General features: G+C 48.3%; 2 protein-coding genes across 4 annotated transcripts in view; one reads left to right on the top strand and one right to left on the bottom strand.

The window, feature by feature from the left end:
- Nucleotides 1-14,807, top strand: part of AR (androgen receptor) — a 56,291-nt gene extending 41,484 nt beyond the window's left edge. Inside the window, exons 5-8 of the mRNA XM_030498206.1 lie at nt 6,197-6,341; nt 7,212-7,342; nt 7,896-8,053; nt 9,057-14,807. Coding sequence (XP_030354066.1) covers nt 6,197-6,341; nt 7,212-7,342; nt 7,896-8,053; nt 9,057-9,212 — 590 coding nt within the window. The 3' untranslated portion in view covers nt 9,213-14,807. The remainder of the gene's footprint in view (nt 1-6,196; nt 6,342-7,211; nt 7,343-7,895; nt 8,054-9,056) is intronic.
- Nucleotides 14,808-19,266: 4,459 nt separating this feature from the next.
- The window catches only part of OPHN1 (oligophrenin 1), a 64,252-nt gene continuing 59,677 nt past the window's right edge, over nt 19,267-23,841 (bottom strand). For 2 of the 3 annotated variants that reach the window (XM_030496978.2, XM_030496980.1), the window contains 3 exons: nt 23,032-23,082; nt 22,198-22,248; nt 19,267-21,879 (listed from right to left, as the gene is read on the bottom strand). In XM_030496978.2, the coding sequence (XP_030352838.1) occupies nt 22,206-22,248; nt 23,032-23,082 (94 nt within the window). In that variant the 3' untranslated portion in view covers nt 19,267-21,879; nt 22,198-22,205. The remainder of the gene's footprint in view (nt 21,880-22,197; nt 22,249-23,031; nt 23,083-23,841) is intronic. The other variant, XM_030496979.2, reaches the window with a different exon arrangement.

Here is a 23,841-nt window from a genome sequence, read left to right as displayed (position 1 = left end):
GGTGAATCATCAGTGTGCCACTTCATGATGGGAAAGTGAGATGGGGGAAACTGGGCTGAAAAGAGCTGAGGCTGGAGACGTGGGAGAAATCCTTCCTCACCATTTTTGTATTTCATAAGCCAGTTAATCATAAAGTCGCAAAAGAGAGACAAACAAAATCCCACAGGGCTTTTTCCTGGCAGTCAGATTGCTCTTGTGCAACAGGCTGGACAAATATGTTTATGAGACGTTGATAGTTGTGATATGGGAGGAGTACGTAAGGGTCGGGAGTTAGCCAAATGGTAATAGTGAGCTGGTGCTGTTAATGGAAACATTCTGGTGATACGTGGGTTTCATTGAGAACGCTCTTTGGTTCTGAGCGTAGAGGTCACCAGTCTGTACGGCTGCAAGTCGTAATCCTGCCAGCTGAGTGAAATTACAGAAGCCTGAGACCACTCCGGGTGCAGTGGCATCCAGTTCACCTTCCAGCATCCCTGAGACTGGGGCATGGGGACGATCACGAGCTGCCTTCCTCACCCTGGCCCCGTTCCTCAGGAAATGCCACAGAAAAGAGGGATCCTGCTATTTGTTTGAGGTGATAGGACCAAAGCAGGAAACTGAGGCAAAATAAATTTGCCAAAACCTGGTGATGAACCTAGTCAGAATGTTAAAACATTCCCACAAATATTGCAGTCCCCCTGGAAGTAGCTGGACTGGTGGTCCAGGACGGGTGTTAGTCTGAATATGCTTAAATGCAGAGTAGCCCATTCTGTTTCTTATATTCTTGAGTCAGAAAAGGTTCACCTAGCTTGTGAAACGAGGAACAAATCATGCTTTCTCTTCCGGCTTATCTACATCAGACATCAAGATTTCTCCAGAAAAGCACACAGAGACACCACCAAACGCGACTGGCAATCACTTGTAAAACTGCAGGAGTGCTGATGGAAAGGGAGAGTGCTTTGAAAAACATTTTTCATCGTAACCACCTCTATCAAAAGCTTTTATTGTGCTGTTACTGCACCTGCTCTCCAGCCCCATGGTGCACAGTGGTGCCAGTTGCTGCACTGCTGCCTCCCAGGCCTGGTGCCCACTGTGCTAGTGGCAGCATCTGGGCAAGATTATTTCTAATCTTACATCTGAGCAGTTACAGCTTAACCGCTACACCCTCCTCAGGACATGGATCCCTTCTGGAGATATGGTGGGATGCTGCCAGCTGCAGAGCTGGTGCTGGCCCATTATTAGCATCACTGTGCCTGGAGTGAGTGTGAAGCCAGTTTTTCTCCAGCTTTCCCCAGTGGTTCCCTTGTGTGTGCCAGCACTGCAGTTGAACAGTAGTAACCACAAATTTGCCACTTAGTCGTTCTGCTGGTGGTTTCCAGGGAAGGAATAAGCAACTGCAGCACTATTGCTGTTATGGAGCTCCAGGTGGGTGGTGGCCATGCAGACCCTTTGCTTGGGCAGGTTCTGGGTCCCAGTGTGGGCAGCCATGCCCAACACTGTCCCTCCTGCACTGTGTCTGCCTCGCTTTTCAGGTAGACTTGCAGTATCCCCATAGCCAGAGGTGGTTTGCTCTCTATAATTTATTTAAATTACATTTCAGTTAATAAAACAGAAGCATTTTCATTTCCCAGGTCTCTGCAGGTTGGCTGGTTGGCACTTGTTGGGCTTAGGAGAGGGGTGATGTGGGTGAATGCAGGTGGGGGGAGAAATGGAAACAAAACCAAAGCAATTTAAAACAGGGAGATGTGGTGTTTTTCTCAAAAGAGAAAAATGTTCACACAGTTTCATGGAAAGCTGGAGGCTGTTTAACGAATGCTGTTGCTGGTGAGGTGCGATGGGAGCAGAATAGAGGGCTTGACCTGCTGCACAGCAGCCCAGTCCGGCTTGTCTGGGAGGAGGAACAGTGCTCGGGGCCAGCAGCCGAAGCAGCACATCTTGGCCAGCCAATGTTCCTGCCAAACCCTGCTGCATCCCGTGCCTGCTGGAAGTGCTGTGTGGTCCTCAGCAAGGGGGAAAATGTCATCCCCTCTTCCTTTTTCCCCATTAATGAAGCACATGTAGCACAAGCGTTGGCTTAAAGATGCACAAGCACCCCTGTCTGTCAGTTAAGATATATATCAATGTAAAGGGGCAAAGGTTTTTACTTTCCAATGACTGCTGCTGGTGGGAGAAGAGGGAACTTGCACATGTAATGGAGGTAGCCTCAGCCTGATAACACTGGCAATAGAATAATATTGGTTAATAGGTGATTATTAATCTTGCATCCAGCATTGAACATCACCTGCATAGCAAGAGTGATTAATATGCAGCAAAGTGTTGCTGCGCTTCTTCCAGCGAGGTTTCAGTGATGGCCTAGAAACAAGACTGTATCAGGTAGGAGCATTCCTGCATCCTGCTTGCCTGCAGTGGCAATATCAGCCTCTGTCCAGTGGAGAAAATGTGGTAGTGTATGGCACTTTGGACCCTGTGCAATTGAAATTCTGCATAGGAGAAGGTAGAATCAAACTGTGGTTTCACTGGAAAGATTAAATAACCACAGCTTGTCAAGGAAGCTGTTGGAACACGGAATTAAAAAATCTCATTAAATCTATAAAATCTGTCCGCTTCAAGGTAAGTGGAAGGAGTACGTGTTTTCCCTGTTCCATACACATAAATTCGGTAAAGGCCTTACAGCTAATTTAGATCAGCACTCAAACACATTAGTTTAAGGGTCATTCTAACTGGCAGCAAATGAAAAGTCTTCAGTTTGTTCCCGAAGCTGTTAAGAAAACAGTCTATCAAAAATAGCTGGACTGCGTGTGTGGGGAAGGGCTGTGGCTCTGCTGCCAGCACCGCAGTTGGACACCCTCCATGGTTCTAGCAGCTTGGTGCACAAGTGATCAGGTGAAATATTCGATGGGAGATGGACCTATTTACTAAAGCTATTGCAAAATCTCTGTGTCCTTGGCATTAGTGCTTTAGGGGTGTTCCAGGCCATCGCTTGCTTTTCTGTATCAAATATACAGCCTTACAGTATATCTAAATCACCTTTTAACTATAAGGATACAATTAATTGTGCATCTTTTTTCATTCTCCAGACAATAAAATTTCCAGATACAAAATGAGTATGTTTTTATGTTAGAAATGCTATTTATGGTAACGTGTGCTCAGCTGCTGATCTCTTAGGAAGATAATAATTCTGGCACAGCAGTGCATCAAGAGAGAATATAAAGAATTTCTTTCCAAACTCTGCCGCTTTGTGATTATTCACAACAAAAAGGCATTGATCTTTTTCAAGTCATCAGTAAATTTAATGTTACTTTTGCTATGATTTCTTTCTGTAGAAAGAAATCTTCATTTGGGTCTCTTCAAAACATGCCAATACTAAAAATTTTAACAATATATTATGACATTAAGTTTGTATTTATTTTCTTTTACAGTGATTCTGGCAATACATCATTTAAGATGTCTGGATGGGGGAGGTTTCTGGGAAATTACAGGTTTCTAGAGATCAGTTTCATTTAAAGGCATTTAGCTCAAAAACTGGAAGCAACGATTCCTTTTAGAAGACTCAGCCAGTGTGTTTCTAGAACTTGTTTTTATGGACAAGTGGAAAGCAGTTTTAAGTCCTGTGACAACAGAACTATTGTGTTCAAATACCTTTCCTTAAACACTGGTAAAGCTTGCACAAATATTTTATTTTAAGTGAACATAATTACAAGGTAATGAACAAAAGCACCAAAATCCTTCTCATAGCAAAGATTAAGAACAACAAATAGTTACCCCAGCTACGCTGCAAAGCTGATTCTCGGTGGTGGAGGGGAAGCCAGCCCCAGATGAGACTGGCTGCCTGCAGAGGCGGCTTTGGAGCTGGTTTGCACGGACATGGCAAGCAGGATGAGGAAGTTCTGCCGCTGATGCTGGTGTTCCCAACGGCTTCATCCTGTTGATGCTGAACCCAGCAAAAGAGGGATGGATCGTTTGTGTGAAATAGGGTTAAATTTACATAGTTTGCTGTTCATGGGTATGTTTTCTGTCTCCAAGTCACTTGCAGAGTATAGGTTTCCTCTTTGGTGGTAGGACTTACGGGCCTTGCTCCCACAACATAGGCACGAGGGCAGCCAAACATCAGAGACCTCTCGTTTGCCGCCTTTCTCCCTCACCTCACCCTCTCTGTCGTGCCTTGTCTTGCAGTTCTGGCCCTGCAGCACCTCTTGGATCCAACAGAACTTCCCAAAAGAACTTCCTAAGTTGGGAAGGGTATCAGTTCCCAACCTTATGGATGAGTGTGTAGCAGACCAGTGAAAGGTTCATCCTCATTACATGGGTACAAGTGTGGGAGCATTCCCTATACCATCTTGCTGCCTACTTTCTGCAAAGTCTCAAGCACAGGGGTCAGCAGCATGGTTCCTCTTCAAGTAACTCACATGTTTCCAATCTTTTCAGAAAATCTGGCAGGGAAAGAGAATGGTGGCAAGCACGGAGCAGGAGGAAAGTTAAGGAAGTGCTCACTGTGAATGGCTTAGGTTTTACTAGGCAGTGAATTAATCTCTGACCAGATTTACTGGATAAATAGAAAGGGTTTTTTTATAGCATGCAGTACTGTAGTTAAATATGAAAATCTAACTTAGACTTGTCTTAGAGATGAGTATGACTGATTTTATGAAGTCCTGGAGTTGCCCAGTTGCCTTGTCTGCGCTCGTGTGCGGTGAATGAGTTTTTCTCTGGCTGCCAGAAGGTTCATGTTCAGCTGGTAGCTGAGCACCCCTCTGATGGAAATCACCTATTCAGGTTTGGTAGGATGCTACTGGTGCACAAACTTCAGGTTTTTAATCCAGTGACATGCGATCTAGAAGGAAAATGTACAAACGTAAGGCAGGTTTAGTCAGCAGTAAAACATGACTTGTGCTCATTTGCAGTTGACAGCTTCCCAAGCAGGAGACAGATGTTTGCCTCAGTGAATTACTATTATACACTGTAGATGTTGGAATTGCTTTAATATTTCACTGAAGTAACAAATGATTTTCTTGAAACCAGATCACATTTGCCTACTTACAAGTATCTGGAAAAAAGTACCGTGTTGGAGGTGTTTGTGTGTGTGTTGTAAACACGCCTGGGATTTAGCTGTGAACCGCCATCTGGGAATACATAATTTGAATTTAATTGATATTTTTGTTTAGCTTGCGATTCAGCAGAAGTTTTCATATTCATTTTCATAGTCATTAGATAAATGCATTGTGTATTTGACAGAGAAACCGAAGCAGCTTGTTAACCATGAGATCAGGCCTCGTGGTTACTTGCTGTCTCTGAGCATTATACGTTACAATCCATTTACTTAAATTTTATTAAGTCCTTATCGGTTTAAAGGGTTCTGCCTTATCTCCTGGAGTGCCAGAATTGCACCAGAGGAGGCAATGGGTTAATGAGGGCTTCTCAGTGTCTGGAGATTGTGATCTGGTTAATTGTATTGCTGCTGAGGCTCCCGCTCCCCCCCAGCTGATTTATTTTTGTTAGCAGAACAAAGCAAACAAATCCTCATTGGCTGTTTCTTTCATTTACTTTTGACATACTGTCTCACATGGTGACTGTGAATGTTTTGAAACAGAGACTTCGGGGTTTACACTGTGACTGCAGATCATGTGGCACAGCACGTTTCAGTGGGTCTGGGTGTCTAATTAGCGCCAGAAACAAGGGCTGTTGCAGGGCAAGCCTGGTGCCAGCACCCAGGTTTTAATGTGTCCCCTAAGGGGTTTAGGAAGTCACTGAATCCCATCCTGCTGTGTCTTTGTCCAGTCTGTTGCAGAATGATCCTGGTTCACCCCACTGGGTCTGGAAAAGCCTTCATATACAATTTGTGAAGATCTCTGAGGCTCTTAGGGGGAGGATATAATTTATTACCATTTCTCACTGCTTTCCAGTATAATGCTTTGCTGCTTGTGTTCTTCACCTGGGCTTTATCCCTTCCTTATGCCTGGGGATCTCCTTTCTTCCCTTCCAGTTGCAGGTTTGTGCTTCAGCTGGTTCTGATTGTCCATCAGGGTGTGAGTACCTGGATGTTGACACTCTGGTTGTGCCACCCAGATGTGTCTGTGTATCCTGGGATGAGCTGAGGTTGAGCTGTGGACCACCTTGTCCTAACAAGAGCAATGCAGGAGGACTGGCATCTGCAGGGAAACAGTCCTGGTAATGGCAGGAACCCAATGTAGATTTGTAACATCCCTCTCTCCTTTTTTAACAGGATTTCGCAACCTGCATGTGGATGACCAGATGTCAATAATCCAGTACTCTTGGATGGGCCTTATGGTGTTTGCTATGGGTTGGAGATCTTTCACCAACGTCAATTCCAGGATGCTCTACTTTGCTCCAGATTTGGTCTTCAATGAGTAAGTGCGAAATAACAACAGTCTAGAATTGTGTTCTGTCTAGGTCAGACTAGGTGAGAACAAGACAAGGAATTTGCTTTCATTATGAAATGTATAGCTTAGTAGTCGTACTTCCAGGGCTGACCAACAAAGCATAGGAGGGCCCGGCTTTTCTGCTCCTAACTACTCTGCAGTGATCTCCAGGAGCAGTAAGTACAGTTGCAGGGTCTCTCCTGGGCCTTCTTCCCTTTCCCTCAACTTGCCTTGGGTTTGACTTCCATCAGGGCACTAGCAAGAGCTGGTGCTGGGTGTGAAGGGCTGCTCTGTACAGACCGACCTTTTCTCGATGGGATTTGAGTTTCTGTTTCTAGCTTGGTTGGTCAGCTGGAGTGAGCAGGAAGAGCAGCAAGCTTTTATTGCAAGTTCCTGATGGGTTCTCTCTTATGTACCATCAGCTTAGAGTTGGGGAGGGTTTGTTGACATGAAAGTAGGAGAGCTTCAGAACAATAACTAAGCACAGCTGCAAGCAAAAGCACACCTTGTCTCTGAGAGCTCCGAGCTCAGCTTCCTGTCCCTCGCACATAGCCACACTTAGTGAATCATTGCAGTTGCTTTTCAGGAAGGCAGAGGGTCAGGGGAGCCCTGCGGTCCCAGGTAGCCATCCATTTCCGGATGAAGAGAATTGCACACAGGCATTTTGGAAAACATTCCGCTCATGTGTGCAGGTCTATTGCTGCCAGCATCTCCCGACAGGGAGCTCAGGTTCTTGGCACAGGGGACGTGCCAGGCAGGGCTGGGGTTGCTGGGATGGGCAGAGCGTGTCCTCCCATGCACATCGCACAGGCAGTGCTTTGATCTTCTCGCCATGTGTGATGTATCTTGCCCTGCCAGGTATCGGATGCACAAATCCAGAATGTACAGCCAATGTGTCAGGATGCGGCACCTCTCTCAGGAGTTTGGGTGGCTTCAGATCACGCCGCAGGAGTTCCTCTGCATGAAGGCTCTGCTCTTCTTCAGTATTAGTAAGTTCTCACATCCTTTCCTCAGCAGACCTCCAGTTTCCGTACACTGTATTGCCCTAGAGGTATCTGATGCTTTCCCTGTGCATGTACTCATACTTCCCAAGGGATGGATGTGGATGTTCTCCTCTCTGCTTCAGTCTGAGCTGCTCAGAGATAATGAGCTGTCAAGCATGCGGGTGCCCCCACCCAGCCCCTGCAGCTAGCCCATCCCACCCCTGCAGGGTGCAGCATTTCCCCATGGAGCTCCTGCAGGAGGTTGCTCCTCAGCCTGGCTCCTGTCATCACGGGGCCTCTGAGCATCAGCTGCAGAGCAGGAAAATAGCACTGCAGTTTGTCATATTGCTTCTTATTTTTAACAAGCGCTGAACAAGAGTCCTTGGCTTAGCAGCAATCCAACAAGCTGATCAGAGTGAGGGATATAGCAGAATCAGAGCTGGTGGGCAGATCTTTCCTCTCAGGTCTGCACTGACCTGTTCCCCAGCCTTCCTCTGGCTCTTCTATCTTCTCTACTCTCTGAGGAGCTCTCACTGTTTCCTTCCCATGTTCCATCCAGTTCCAGTGGATGGCCTGAAGAACCAGAAGCTCTTTGATGAACTTCGAATGAATTACATTAAGGAACTTGACCGTATCATCGCTTGCAAGAGGAAGAACCCTACCTCCTGCTCTCGGCGATTTTACCAGCTCACCAAGGTCCTGGACTCCGTGCATCCCGTAAGAGGACAGTGAAATGTCTATCTATACACATAAGAAATGATACAAGAAAGAAACTTTTTACAGTGGGAATAATCATTCACTGGTACAGCCTTGCAGGATCATGGTGGTCCCCATCACTGGAAGTTTTCAGGATGCAAGACTGGGCAGGGCACTAGATAGTCTCCTCTAGGCTCCCTTTCCCAGGGAAGGTTGGACTGGGTGACCTTTCAAGGTCCCTTCCAACCTGGGCTGTTCAATGATTCTGTGGTTCTTTGTGGTTTGTTTTTTAACTCTTACGCACCTTTGCAGGGACAGTATTGCAGTGTGTTCTCAGATTAAGTAACAGAGAAAAGACAGACGCTAACTCTACTGAGGGAGCGAGCTACCTGTGTCTGTCACTCCCTGCAGTAACCACTCTAGTGCTTGGGTTTATGGGCTTCCATTTTTAGCAATGAAAAGCTTTTTGTAGACGATACTTTTCCATCATCAGCCTTTCAGAACAGCTCAAAATCTCAGTGCCCCCAGTGAATCTTCTCTGATTACAGCAGTGAAATCAAATTCTCTATTTGTGACTTAAAGTTGTACTAGTGACACATGAGCTAGACCTTTTTCCCTGGGGGAGAGCTCCATGCTCATGCAGTTACGTGTTTATAAGCAAAAAGTAACCCTTCGTAACTGAAGTCAGCATCATCTGCACAGCAAGACAAGTTTCTGTAGGAGTAAGAAAGTGCCATTTCTATTCATCCCCATTTTTGTGGGAGTCAGTAATGCCCAAGTGTGCAGAACCATGGCAAGTTGTGCTACCTGCTCCCAGAGTGGGTAGTTCCCTTGCTTATCGTCGAGATGTGTACCTGCCATCTGACAGCTGCCAGCAAGGCAGCAATGGCCAGAGAGCAGAGCACGTCCCACTGCAACAAGGTCCAGCCATGGCTGGCTGTGTCTGCTAATGCCTGTTCCTTATCTTCCCAGAGAAATCACTGCCCAGGGACTTCTCGTGTAACAAACTTTCTTTCTTTCCCAGATTGCCAAGGATCTGCATCAGTTTACATTTGACCTTTTAATTAAGGCACATATGGTGAGCGTGGACTACCCTGAAATGATGGCTGAGATCATCTCTGTGCAGGTTCCCAAGATCCTGTCTGGAAAAGTCAAGCCTATCTACTTCCACGCACAGTGATCTTCCGGAGGGACCTCCCAGTTCTGCCACCCCCATTTCAGCAATCTCCTGCCTATTTTTTCTGCACTACTGTACTGCAGTGCCTTGGGGAATCCCCTCTACAGAGGCGGTGTGCCAGGAAGATGGACAGTAACAAACGACTACCTGCTGGGATTCCTGAAATTTCTGTTTTTCCTGAGGTACCTCTTGAACTGAGCTACCTGCCTCGGCTTCTGCCTAGATTTGGCTGGCTCGCCGCGCTGGGACAGGGGACTGTGGCACGGTGGCAGCGGCACCGTGTCTGTACTCTCTCATTTGTGTGTTTTCCACAGTGATTTTCAGTGGCCCAGGGCCATGGGAGATCAGGAGAAATGCCAGCAGTTGTTGGGTTTGGTTTTTTTTTTTAAAGAAAAAAACAGGACAAGACAAGAAGCAGGTTGAACCTGTAAGTTTGGATGTGGGTTACTTTACTGGCCTCCTTCAGGACTTTTAAATTGCATTAATGGTGCTGGGAAGCAGATGAATTAAAATATTGCAGTAGAGAAACAGAGAAGAGCTGGGGGATGAGATGAATTTGCAGCCTGGTGACTTGGCAGGGCCTGCTGCTGACAGAAAGCCACCGTGCAGCTGCTGAGGGGTCTGCTCTGGACAGCATGCCTGCCTATGCAGCATCAGTATTAGCTGATGGAGCATTACAGGGTGTCAGCAAAAGGGTTGGAGAGGAAGATGACCTTCCCAAATTCCCAAAGGTGACGAATGGCTACTGTTTTCCACCTGGAATGGTTTTGCCTATGTCCAGTCAAGCCGGATCTTGGTCTGCCCCGCAGACTCCCAGGCACTCAGCAGTCACATTCCCATCCTCGATAGCTGCTGCTCCTCCAACACAGCCGTACTCACATCCGCAAGTGCCTGACGTCCTCAGACCTCACGCTTCCCCCTCCTCCCGTGGGCAGCTGGGGCCCCTGCCCAGCCCCTCACCAGCTCTGCTCCCCCTCGGTGTCCCCAGGCCCCGGGTTTCCATCTACATGACTTATTTTCCATATGTCCTAACTATTCTTTCTGATGCCAGCAGACAAGCATCCTGGGAGCAAAGCAGCGGGGCCGGGATCTGCAGGACCTGTGAGGCCGCAGGATTCCTGCTGTTAATCCCATCCTTTGGGAGGTGGCTGTGACAGCTGGCTGGTGCTGCTGTGGCACTGCAGGAAGTTGTAAAGGAAATGCTGAAGAGACCTTCTGCCCTTCTAAGCAGTGCGCATGGCTGCTGCTAACTGCAGTGGTTGATTGCAGCCTGGGGGACGCAGTCTCAAGCACGCTGTCCCACGTGTTCCACCAGTCCACAGCAGTTCGACGTGGCGGTGGCAGAGCCCAGTCCCCTGATGCAGCACAGGCTGCAGCTCCACAGTGAGGATGGATAAATGCGCCCTAGCTTGACCGGTGGTTGGTCCCCAGCCAACAAAGAGCAAAGGTTGATCGGTCTGCAGCTGCTGGTGGCCCTCAGCAGTCAGGAGTATCTGAGAAAAGCAGGCTTGGTTTGTCAGGCTTGACTCCATTTCATACCTCAAGTTCAGAAGGGAACACAGGCCCACTCGGTGCCCATGTTCTGATTTACTCGGTGGGCTCTGTTTCCCACGCAGTGGCCAGGTCTGCTTCCCCCATTGTATTTCAGTTCCCCCTTCCTGCACAGCCGTGAGCACACCAGAACCGCCTGGTCACATCTGGCAGGGGGTGTTGGTGAGCACGGCACATACAGGCTCTTGCCAAGGCAATACTTCTCATGGTGGGCTGTGGCACAGTTTGGCTTTACCAACGCAGATATCTCCAGGAGGTCCTCATGCTGGCACAGGCAAACAGCAGATCCATGCCCTGCACGTGGTCTGTTGGCTGATGGTGGTTTCACCACTGTGGTACGGAGTAGAGCGTGTGTCGGAGCTGTGCCCAGCCGGAGTACTGGTGGTGTCATCTGGCACAGGGATGCCACAAGCACAAAGCAGTGCCGGAGGCTGGAGAGGTGAACTGGGTCAGACATGTTTCCCCTGTGTAATACCAGCTGCTTGTCTTTGTCGGGTGTCTTTAAAAGCAGAGGGAATGAGGTTGCAGCCAATTGATTGCCACGCATGTGTTGTGCAGAAAACAGCACTAATGTGCTGCTCGGACCATTCACGAGCTGAGCATCACTGTCAGCTCTTCACGCAAACACCCTCACCATACATCTGGGTTCTTTGTAAACTCTCAGTGAAACAAACAATTTTCCTCATACTTTTCAGTCACGCTATGGGATTTTCATTAAGGGGAGGGGTAGGGAAAAAACCCTCAAAACTATTGAAGGGGAGGAAATTTTTTTGCAGTTGTTTGTAATGGTTTTCCTTCCCTGCTAGATGTGGCTCTGCTTGTACTCTTCCTCTTGAAATCCCTTCATGTAGGTGGCAACAGAATCCTTAGATAACCTTCCTGAATGCCAGCCAGGAGGGCGGTGTTCTCAGTAAGCTTCTATTTTAGAGGGCTGCAAGCATTTTAAATGTTAATATGATCTACTAATATTTGCAAATGAACTGGTAAAAAAATCCTGCTGGTTCACTTCTCTCTTCCTGAACATTTTCTGCAGCAAGCAGAAGGGCACAGTGAACAACTGGGTGGGTACTCTGTCATCAGTGTTTAGGACGTTTAGGAGCAATCTGAAGAACTCCGTTGGAGAGCTTTATATTTTGCACAAGCTCTTGTCAGTGAAGTTTTCATTAGTTAATGAGTGGAGGTATCCTGCTGGGTACTTTTCTGCTGGGAGATTGGGAAGAAATCAAGTTTAATAGGGATTTGCATACACTGATTTGTTGGTGGAAGCACACTGCAAATGAAAAGCCATTTAGAAGGGGATGCTGCCTGTGCGTCGTGCTGGATGCATGCAGCTCGCGGGTGGGCAGCTTTGATTTGTGATGGGGCAGGGGCTTGGGTGAGGTGCCCCTGGCCAGTGGGCTGGGAGCAGCCAGGCTGTCACCAAGCAGCACCCCAGAGCTCCTCTGTGCTCGAGTGGGCACCGGGGTTACGTTCGTTGTCTCTTCAGCATCAAAGCAAACTTCTGCAGCTTTTATATTCAGAAGTTGACTTTTTATGACATTGTTAGAGTGGTGACAGGAGGGTGTGGGAACTGGGATCAGTAGCAACTGTGTGTGTATTTGCTGGGGGTGTTAACACTGTTTCCTTGTTTATTTTCATGGGCTGCTGCAGGACCTGGGTCAAAATGAGGCTTAAGAAATACCAAAGTCCAGATCCTGCCATATATCTTTGTACTTTGTGTTATTCTCTGCATTTTCTTGTCTTCTTTCGCTTTAATAAAGCAAAGAGAATTTCACCATCCTCACAACCATGTCAATGCTGTCCCTGAGGCTTCCCTTGGGATGGCCAAACCCCTGGAGGGGGGGACCCCCGTGGCATTGCTGACTCATGCAGCCTAGGAGCGAGCCCACCACGTCCAAATCTCGCCTTGGTTTCACCGAGGTAGATACCAAGTGAGTCGGCCCTGCAGAGGGGAGGCAGGATGCTCGCCACCTTCACCACCACTTGCTCGTTTCACTCTTGTTGCTTTGTTGCGGTCGTTGCCAGGGTCTGCAGGGATGCTGAGGTGGTACCCAAGATGTCCCCTGCCTCCCATCAGCTGGGCTCGCTGCCCTCCCTTGCCAGGTCACCACCAGCACAGCTCCCTGCAGCTCCCTGCTGCATCAGCTGCCGCTCCGCTTGCTGAGCTCTCTCCCTAGATGTTTCAATAACATATGTTAAACGTACATATATACTAAAATAAAAGCATGCCCCACTTTATATTGCTAAAGACATCTGTTTAATATAATGCTCTAAGAGAGTTTCTTTTCTGATCGCACACTGATTGCAACTAACTGCTCTTCAGGAGACGAGTCAGTGTATGCCAATAATAATGGAAACTTTCAATTTAATGTTTTTTCTGGTTAGGTATTGCCCAGTTTTTAAAGGTCCATCTGTTCATGGCATGAATGGAACATACACTGGTGTAGCCTGGTGTCGGTATCTGCTTCTCCAGCTTTCTTGTAGCTGTTTCTCCAGCTTTCCTGTAGCTGAGACAGGGATAGTATTTGCACTTGGAGGACAACAGAACGTCCTTTATTTCTGCCCTCTTTGACTGCACAGTGTCTTTGCACTTTTGGGCAGAATCCTGGAATTACAGTGTGGTAGCTGTTTTCTAACTCTTTCACAGACTTCTGGAGGCACAGAAAGCCTTCTCGTGCCATAAGGACTGGCCAGGTCATGCTCAGCACTGTCATGTCCCAGTGCCCAGCATCAAATGACACAGAGTTCCTGGAAAGTGGCTGTTGGGCAAGATGCCCATGTGGCTGAGGGACAGACACAGGTCACCAGTGCTGCATGCTGGGACCTGGGGCAGGTTGTGGTGGGGCGGCGTGGGGCTGGAGCTTCTCTGCACCCACCTACTCCCATGCAGCGTGCAGGGGCTTCTGCTCGTTCCCTTTAGAAATGGGAGGGGAACCTGCATTTGTGATTCAGAAAGTAAACATCTGCACCACACATAAAACCACAGCAAATTTATAATAAGCTGCTGTCTGTGCTGGGTATTTTGTGTTCTGTGGCAATTTTATGCTGGTTTTATTTGTTAACGTCTCTGTAATAAAAAGAGTTCTCTATATTGATATATTTTATTTTATTTGTAATAAGCCAAAAAGCTCATTGCTGGTGCCTTTTTGCCTGGGGAGGACTCCCAGCCCACAGCTATATTCATGAATGTAACAAAGCATAATGTCTCTGCAATTGCTCGTTTCACCATAGCTGAGTACAGTCACAGAGCAAACACTGCAGGATTACCAAAAGAAAAAGCTCAAGTAGCCTACGGAATGGGCAGAAAGACTTTTCAGCTACAATAAGGTTTATTTCCCCAGGCCTGGATTCAAGGCGAGGGCTGAGCTTTCAGCTTCCTCCTCAGTGTGACACAGAAGTCTTTTGCCCTGGCTCGGTGGGACTTTGCTGCATTGCGAACCTTTAGCCTCTGCAAGGTGTGCAGTGAGGCTGAAGCATACACATATCACTTTATTGCGGTTGCAATCATATTACGGTTGCAGCACTTTTTCAGTCACCTTTCAGAAATGGCAGTGTTTTGCCCAAATCAATAGCATCCGAGGCCAGATTCTGCTTCTAGAGAAGGACATTAGTTGGACTGTTGCCGCTGTTTTGTTGTGTTTTTTAAATTGGAACTGAATGCATTGGATAAGGAAAATGGAGACCTACAACATTACATTGTCAAGAGTGGAGAGCAGTGATGTCGCTGCCTTGGCCAGTGAGGTGTGGTGGAGGATGCCCAGGAGATGATTGTGACTCAGAAGTCACCATATGGGACTGAAGGACATTTATTCTCGTAACCAGAGAGAAACCTGCCTGGCATCCGGGATAAAGACAAAACCAATTATGGTAGGGGAAACGAAAACATTCACTTTTTGACTGTTTTAGTCCATGCTTGGGTCCCACGCAAGCCCTCAGCCTGTGCTGTGCCACAGGGCAGATCTGCACGCTTGGTGTTCAGCTCTTTTTGTAATCTTAAAATCTGTTGTTGTTCTAAGTACAATAAAGGCAGAATCTTGTTTGTTGGAACACTGCTCAATGCGTGGTTTTTGGCTTTCAGTTAATGTGCATGAAAACCATTACCCAGTGTGACAAATATTAGCTGTTGAAGACGCCAGGAATAAGGTCATTTTTCAGTGGATGAGGCTGCATGTTGGGTCATTCATAAGCTGTTTTTCACAGTCAGATTTTGCTATTAATCACATATCTGAACTGTTAATTCATTTACGCATCGACTAATCCTTTCATATATGCCTCTTTGGGTCTTTTAAATTGAATTTCATTTGATTATTGTATTTCTCAAAGCAAGGCGCTAATAAAGGCCAGTGTCCTCCTCCTCTTGTTGTTATTTTCACTATCTTTATGAGCAGTTGTAAATCCATTCTGCTGGAACTTCTTCATAAAATTGACCTATGTTCTCCAAGTAATAAAAAAGACTGCTTATCAGCCTGCTTTTTAATTCAAGGCACAGATGTGAATGCTGCACAGGGTCAAGATTCTATTCACTGTGAGACAAACCAAAGAGCTTGGAAAAAAAAAAAAAAATACCTCATTAGTCCACAAATAGCTGACAATGTCTAGTGTGTAATTGTGCAGCAGAGGTACATGTACCAATACCCTGCAAGCTGAAAGCACAGTGTACTCATTGGTACAAAAAGCCTTGCCCATGCAGAGAAGCATCATGCTTAGTCATCTGCAGAGAATCTGGTCCCATGGCTCTATTTGAGTCACAGTTACATATGAATGTCTATTTTCAACATTCACCCTTAACTGACATGGAGAAGCCCATGGCCATTCAGGGGCTGTGGTGCAATCTCAGATACCTGTCATCATGTTCACCTCAGTGTCCCCCATCAAACTTTTACTTGGCCACCAGTGTCCCCTGGGACATTTGGGAGCTGCTGGTCCAACACACGAGCTCTCTGTTGCCGGTGCTGGCAGGACTGCCCCATCTCTGCCCCACAACATCGCCACTAGCTGAGGACAGGACACTTGGTGCGAGCCAAGCAGGGGCCAGGGACCATGTTCAGGCTCTTGGGTGTCTCCATCGCTGCTGTGACTGCAGGAGAGCAGAGTCCAAGCTGCCAACCTCACTGTGAAGCAGAGCCGGGGCAGCCTGAGGCTTGGGCAGCCCAAAGGGATGCAGGATGCGCAGCTCCTGCCAGGCAAAGCCCGCAGCCCTGACCCGGGTGAAACCCTCTCCAGCCCTCCATCCCAGTGGAAACAGGAGCTCAGGGGGCTCAATGCAGCTCAGAGGGAAGGGAGAAATGCTCATTCCTTGGCAGTGGACAGAAACCTGCATGATGTCCACAATAACCATTCGGCTTACAAAAAGCCGAATTAAAACATACTCTTCAGAGGGAAGGACTCTCTGGGAGGTCAGAGAGGGCTGCAGAGCTCTGCTGAACGCTGCCAGGTACATTTTTCTGTAGGTCTCTGCAGACTCTGGGCTCTAACCCTCCTGGCCTGGTTGGCAAATAGCCCCTGTCCTCGGCAGGCTGCCAGGTGACTTTACTGGACCTTTGTGATAACAAATGCAGCTGGAACCTTTTTCTGACTGAGTCCATCAGTTGAGTGAGTGGGGCTGCTCGGAGCCAGGGCAGCACATGGGGTGCCGCAGGCTGGGCTGGGGCTATTTGCTGTGAGGTGGGCGGGAATGGCAGAAACTGAATCAATCTTTCTTTGTTTTGGGGTTTTTCTTGGCTGAAAAAATCTCGAGCAGTCCTAAAATGGCTCCATGCTTTAAGGCAGTTTGCTTGCCTTTGTCCTTAGAACAGCCAGTGGGAATTCTTTAAAACAGAAAAATTGCTCCATTTCCTAAAACAATAATGAGTTGCTTTAAACACACATTTCAACAGCGGTTTTACCTCCCCAGAGCCCTGGGAGCACTGCGCACGCTGACACAGCTGCACTGGCAACCGGTTCCCTGCACGCCTTCCGGCTCTATCGGCATTTGGGCTGCGCCTCAGGCTGCGCCAGCACAAGCCAGGGGAAAGGAGATGCTCTGCATGCCGGGCTTGCTCAGATGTGGACAGACCATAGCCCAAACCATGCCAACAGCAGGGACTCCAGTGCACTGCTCCGTCAGGATCCCCTGCGGGACTCACCTGCTGCCACCCATGTCCCACATTGGCGGCGTTCCCCTGCTTCTCCTTCGGCCATGGGCGCAGGCTCCCATCCCCAGTGGTCCTTTCTCTGTTGAGTAAATGGTGCTGAGCTGTGCCTGCAGGCAGGCTGGTGCCTGCACATGTGTTATGCCTCTGCATTGTTTAAAGGGTTCAAAATTCAGCCACTGAACTGTCCTGTGACTGACAAGATATCTTACCCAGTCAAAGAACGGAAACAGGACCAAGAGCCATCAGAACGTCAGCTTTTCATGGGTCTAAAACTGCCTGTAGAGTACTTAAACAAAGCAGTCGCAGACAATGCTTGGGACTACAAACCAGATGGTGAAGGATTCCCAGCCTTAAGATGCTACAGGGCCTGGTCATGAGCAAATTCACCGTTTATTATGAGAATCCTTTAAATTTAGGTTAGTTTCTCCAGTTTGCATAACAAGTTTTTGCAGCTCCCTTTGAGACAGACTAACCAGAGTGCCAGGCTTCACCTGGAGCCCGCATCCAAACTGGGAATGCTGATATCCTGCTGCTCTGCTCCAGTACCATGGCCGTGGTCAGGGCTGGGAGAGGCACCAGGAGCTGCTCTACCCTCCCCATGCAGCCGCAGACCTCAGCAGGGTCACGCTGACTTGTGTGCTCTCAACACGAGGAACATCAGCCAACTCTGGGATTTGCTCCTTCCCCAGAATTCCTGCCACCTCCCACCACACCGATGGGTAGATGCCTAGGAAAGGGTGAGCAGGGCCCTGTGTGCCCCCATCCTGTCCTTGCTAGAACAGGGTGACCGCAGGGGCATGGAATGGCAGCGCAGTGCCGGGATGGCCAAGACACAAAGGATGCCTGACCTGCAGGAGGACAGAAGTCCTGGGGGTAATGCTTTGGGGAGAGGGGAAAGGAGTTTCTTTCTCTGAGCCTCCATGAGAATGGCAACGTTTTATTATATGGATTCAAGAACCTTCAGAACTTCTGCCTTTTACGAGCTCCCAGGCACTCTGACAAAGGCTGTGAAAGCACTTCTTCCATAAGGAAAGTAGAAACCACTGCCGCATTTACTGGTCCAGAGCATCTCCTGACTTTTTAAGCCAATTGCAGGATTATTTTTTTTTTGGTGGCCTGGCTCTTTATGGATGTATAGGCCAAGTAATGCTGCTGACGGTTGCCAAGAAAATGTCTGGTGTAGAAGACTCTGATCTTGCAAAAAGCCCTGTGTGGGTGGATTCCTGAGCCATTATGGGTCCCTGTGCAGCACATAAATTCAAGATGTCTGTGCTCCACTAAGTACATTTCAATTCTAAATTTATCATACAGATGTGTCTACTGAAGCGCGCCTTTAACCTCTCCAGATTCTTCCTTTGGGAAGTCCTCACTGAGGCCCAGTCTCAAGCTTTGAAACGTCTGGTTGTGCTATCTTTTCTCTGTATAAAAACCTACAAGGTTTTGCTTATGCTGAAAAAGATTTCTTTCTTGCTCAGGTTAAATCAAAATGTTTTCCAGAACAAAATAAACCCTGCACCTGCGGGTGGGGACACTAGGATTGTTGGGCTAGTGCCCTGGTGCTCGTTCCAATTCATAATCATTTAAGTCAAGGGCTAATGGGAAAACAGGGTTTTTCTCACTGTTGTTTTGAAGACATCCATTGCTGGAAAAATTACAGCCCCCAGAGGGAACTTTTCAGAGAAACAAAAAATGGGGGAAAAAACCCAAAAAGCCCTCAAGTTGCTGCTTGCAATCACAGAATGGTTTGGGTTGGAAGGGACTTTAAAGCTCATGCAGTTCCAATTCCCCGGCCACAGGCAGGACCATGCTTGGCAGGGACAGTGATTGCTCAGGGGCTGGGGCCAGGGCAAGGCTCCAAGCCTGCAAACCTGGACTCATGCTGCAAAGCTCAGCACCCTTATTCTAAGGCTGGGATAGTGTGAAATAATTGCACAAGGATGCGGAGAAGGATACCAGGTCCAGCCAAAGACTCTTACCAATACCAAAGCTGAATTCATTCCTCTCAAACCGCTGGAGCAGTTCCTGAGCTGCAGGCTTTCCCAGCTACATGTTATTAGGTTAGAAAAATTAAATAAATCCCTCAACAAAGCAGTGAGCAGTTTATAAGTATAAAGATGTTTGTGCTGACAGAGGCAGCTGAATGATCTGGGGACTTCAAAACAGACTGGAGTTGCGGTTGCAGTCACCAGCAGTGAGCAGGGCTCCATCAGCCCCAAGCACACACAGCCTTGCCTTGCTGTGTCCCCGAGGTGCTGGGACAGGTCCTGTGCTGCCCATGGGACCAGAGCAGTGGGACCTGCACAGCAGAGGATGGCTGCAGCGTGACAACACTTGAGCATTGCTTAAAGAAGGAAAAAAGCACACTTGGACTCTTTTTTTTTTACTTCATGGAAATTTTATAAACACTTGAAGTAACCTACACTTTTACATGACAAAATGGCTCTGGTGGTGGATATGTGGGGGCCCTGCGACACTTCACGGGGTCAATCCCATGTTCCCAGCTGTGTTGCTGCTGTGGCGATGGCAGCAGGGATTGCGCCCCACAGCCTTCCACCAGCACAACCCAACACCCTACTACTGCTCCGCTGCTGGTCCCAGCCTTCAGCTGCCCTCACAGAGGAGGAAAAACCAGCACAGACACACGTGTGACAAATGCTTAAAATTACACAATGAAATATGTTTCTAATAAGCTGCTTCCCTCCATTGTTCACAACATCAGACTTAAAACCAAAGTCCTTCATTTTTTTTTCTTCCCACAGACCCCAGCTCTGTCCCACAGGGTCTGCGCTGGGTGGTGAGCATCAGGCTGCCTGTGCACCAGCAGTGTGGGAGATGCAACAATTATTGTTTCCAGGTCCACATGCAGAGGCACCACCAGAGACACCCATGCCCGTGGAAGCCTGTGTGCTTCCCAAACCAACAGCCTCAAGGGGTTCTCAAAGCACAGCCCAGAGAGTGAAATGCTGGCCTTCTGCGCATGAGCCTCTGGCCTGACACCTCTGGGAAGGCCATCCCAAGAGCGGATGAAGCCACCAAAGGGCAGGCTCAGGCCCCAGTGCTTCCCACAGTGGGATACCTGGGACTGGTTTCTCTGCTGGGTGGCTAGAGAGGCTTCCCAGCCATCTGGGCTGGTCAGAGCACCTCTCCCTCACTTCACTCTCACTGGCTTGCAGCTCCATCTTAACTGCTCTCTTAGATACCTGATCAGAAAAACACTATGATGTGCTTTGTTTCAGTGCTGCTCACACCTCCCAGCCACTTGCCAGAGGGTGCAGCACAAAGGGTTCACCGCAGCTTTGAAAAGCCCTGAGATGCCGGAGCGTGTAACACAGTCTAGATGTTGGTACCACTGGGGTTTTTGTTTTTTAAAGCCACTTTTATGTGCCACTGTTCAAAGCAGGGGTACAGGAGTGAGCAGCTGGGGTACCACCAAAGCCCAAGGGAGCAGAAGCACCATTGACACGATACGTGTGTGTCCAGTGAACGCCAGAATTACATTCAGCAATAGAGCAGACGGACACTAGCTACACGCACAAGGCAAGGTCAGGAGGCAGCACGGGAAGGACCATGGCAGCATCCCACCGGCAAACCTGCGCCAGGTAGGACACAAAGTGCGCTCAAGAGGATGGAGCACCCAGAAGCAGCTAATGGGGATGTTTGGTCACTGGTTTGGGAATGCTCCCAGCACCCAAGGAATATCATTCAAAACAGGGAAGTCGCCTTTGGGCTGGTGAGAGGAAGCAGGGAAACTGCTCATTGCCTATTTACAGCTGAGGAGCTGAGCCCGGCTGTCAGCTGGAACCACAAATAAGCCTTTACTGTTAACAGGGTACTAGGGGTGGTCCTGGCTAGGAGAAACCTTCCAGAATGAAGGGCATCATCTACAGAGCCGCTGCTGAGGAAGAGACTGGACATCTCTTGGATTGGAAATTAATATAACAAGCAAACAAGAAATTGGGTTCCTCTTAGAAAAATGATGTGCTTTGGCCCACATTCAGCAAGTATCAGTTCCTCACCACCTCTATGCTGGCCCACCAGAATAACCCCGGCACAGAGACTTCTTGGTGGGAAGAGGATGTGGTGGGAGAATGGCTCACATTGGAGGAGGAAGAGGAAGAGGAAGAGGAGGAAGAGGAGCAGTGCCTGCTGCCTCCTTCTCCCAGCCGGACTCTTGGAGGCTGCTGACCTGACCGGTGCTGACTGGAATGACATGATCAGCACCGACTGGAATGCCAATGCACAGGCAGGGGATGGGGCAGGCAAAGCCCCCTGGCACAGCCATGTCTGCTGGCACAGTTTTCCAGGACAGGCACAGGCTGATGCCAGGGAGGAGATGAAGAGATGTCCTTCAGAGCTAAGCATGATGGTCCCCCCAATTCCTGTCCTGCCTGCCTTAGCACAGCAGTGTTTCCAGTAACAGATACTGCTCTCCTACACACTGAAAAACATACTATAGCACACTATAGCTTACTGAGTGAGGAAAACATAACATAAAGGAAGGAGCTTCTCGTGGCAAGGGGCCAACCCAAACTCCAGTTACTCTACCCTTGCATCCAAGCCTGGGAAGTTAGCCCCTTGTGTTTTGACTCCAATGTCTGTCCAAGGTCACCCTTGCCAAGGTACATTTCCCAAAAAGTGAGCAGGTAAATGGCCACTCTGGTCCCCCACTGTCCTTTCCACAGCCCTGCAAACACTGCTGGTCACCTGCAAGGCCACAGGAGCATCCTTCACAGCTTGCGAGAGAGGATGGGCGGAAGGGCTGGGAACAGTTCAACACAGATGTGTGGGTAGGGTCTTCTCTCCATCGTTCTCTCCCTCTCTTCTAATTTCTTGAGCCGCTTATGACAGCACGCTCTGAAATCATTGTCCGGTAAAATAGCTGCTCTCCAGGGGCACTGGAACTGGAAAAGTCTTAGCTGTGACACGTCCATTTCACAAGCACAGAAAATCTCCTGGGTCTAGCTGGGCTGAGATGGTTACAAAGTCTGGAAGAAGACAAGAAGCATGTTCTATACAGCAGTGTAAATTCATCAGTGATTGCAAAACCACAACCAGAGCAAGCCCAGATCTTGGCACCACCAGCTGATTTACTCGACTCTGCCACACTACCCGTCAAGAGCATGGGCCACTTCCAGTCACTATCTTCCCTTCTGCAAGGTTCTCCTACAGGAAGGACATTTCTCCTGATCTTTCTTTTGAGATTCCCATTGTCTCCACTGGAGTCCCACCACCCTATAAATGCCAAATTTGTGTTACATATGTGCTTTTGGTTTATTATCTGGTTTGTTGTCACAAACACTTACCTTTAGCCTCAGCTCTCATCACCTGGGATCCTGCCTTGTGGTGATGAAGAACTGTATAGAAGGAAGTAGAAGAATACAGAAAACAAATATTAATACAATAAGCGAGCTCAAACTCAGACACAAAACTAAATGGAGGGCTGAGTAACAGTCAGGTCAGGGATGTATTCTGCAATATAGCAAGTGAACTCAACATTTATCAGACCTACACACAAACCTGCTTGCACTTTTGGCAGAGGCTGGTGATCTTTAATGGCAGGAAGCTGAAGCTTGTCTGAGCAGGTATCATTACAAATGAAATCTGCTGCCACAAAGCACAATGCTCACAATCCAAAGCTCCCCATCTGAGCCTAGCCTGAAGGCATCCATGCCCAAGCTGTCACTCCATCCCACCACACCTCTCTGTGGTGGAGCTATGCCTGCACATACACAGTATGTAGGACCATCCATCCTCTGGTCTCGCATCTCTGATCAGCTGCTGTGATCTAACCAGCCCTCCTCACCTCTCCCATGACCTTATCTCTGCTGTTTGAAAAGGCTGAGAAGTAAGTACACTGTGCGCTACACTGCTTAGATGCTCACACTTGACAAAAGGAATCCATAGATATATTTATTACTTAGCTAATTTACACTTAACTTATTAAGTCTGTATCTGGATTCCCATTTTATACTTAGTGCTCTTTGTTTAGTTCTAGCATTTTGGCTGAGACCCATCTTCTGCCCATGAGTGTGAGGCAAGAAACATTGGGGCTGGGGCTTCCTGAGCTGACTCGCTTTGCCTTGGAGGGAGCGCCCCATGCAGTTATTTACATGCCAGCTTCTCCGTGACAGGCTTACTTGCTTGTTCTTCGGGAAGCTGTCTCAAAGAACTTTGTCCTAGAGGCCACCCTGCAGAGAGAACAAAAGAGGTCACTCCAGTTATCTAGTAAGACAAGTTGTTAATTAGATCTCACCTGTGCTAGGGAAAAGAGCAGTAGCATTAGCAGATACAGAAGATGATCACCTTTGACCGATGTCTTTTCTGCTGAGGCAGACGCCGTGTTCCTCATGCTGCCAGCTCTATTCCCCTCTGTCTTCTCACTGCCCTGGCCTTGCAGACCTTTATCACTTTAGGCTAGACTGCTTATTTCCATGCTCTTGCTTATAATCCTACATGCTGGTTTATAAACCTGCATCTATCACCTTTTATGGCCTCTCCTTCAGTTTTGATGTACCCTATCCCTGCTAGGATGGCAGAGGAATGGAATGCGCATTTTTGCTGGATGTGCAGCAGCAGAGAGCTCCGCAGTGGATCCAGGTTACAGCCTCCCCACCAGCCAGTCCTGGCTGCTGGGCTGAGATCCCTGTGTATTTACTTGTCGTGGTTTGAGCCCAGCCGGTAACTCAGAACCACGCAGCCGCTCGCTCACTCCCCCCCCCCCCCTTCTTCCTCCCCCCGCTCCCGGAGGGATGGGGAGGAGAATGGGAAGAATGTAACTCCCACGGGTTGAGATAAGAGCAGTCCCGCAACTAAGGTATAACACAAAACCACTACTGCTACTACCAATGATAATAATGATTAGTGAAATAACAAGGGGAGAGGATACAATTGCTCACCACCCGCCGACCGATACCCAGCCCGACCCGAGCAGCGATCTGGGCCTTCCG

The sequence above is a fragment of the Strigops habroptila genome, chromosome 9 (assembly GCF_004027225.2).
Source record: "Strigops habroptila isolate Jane chromosome 9, bStrHab1.2.pri, whole genome shotgun sequence".
Classification (NCBI taxonomy): domain Eukaryota; kingdom Metazoa; phylum Chordata; class Aves; order Psittaciformes; family Psittacidae; genus Strigops; species Strigops habroptila.
The sequence above is the reverse complement of the archived record's forward strand: the minus strand, read 5'-3'. Positions and strand labels throughout refer to the sequence as shown.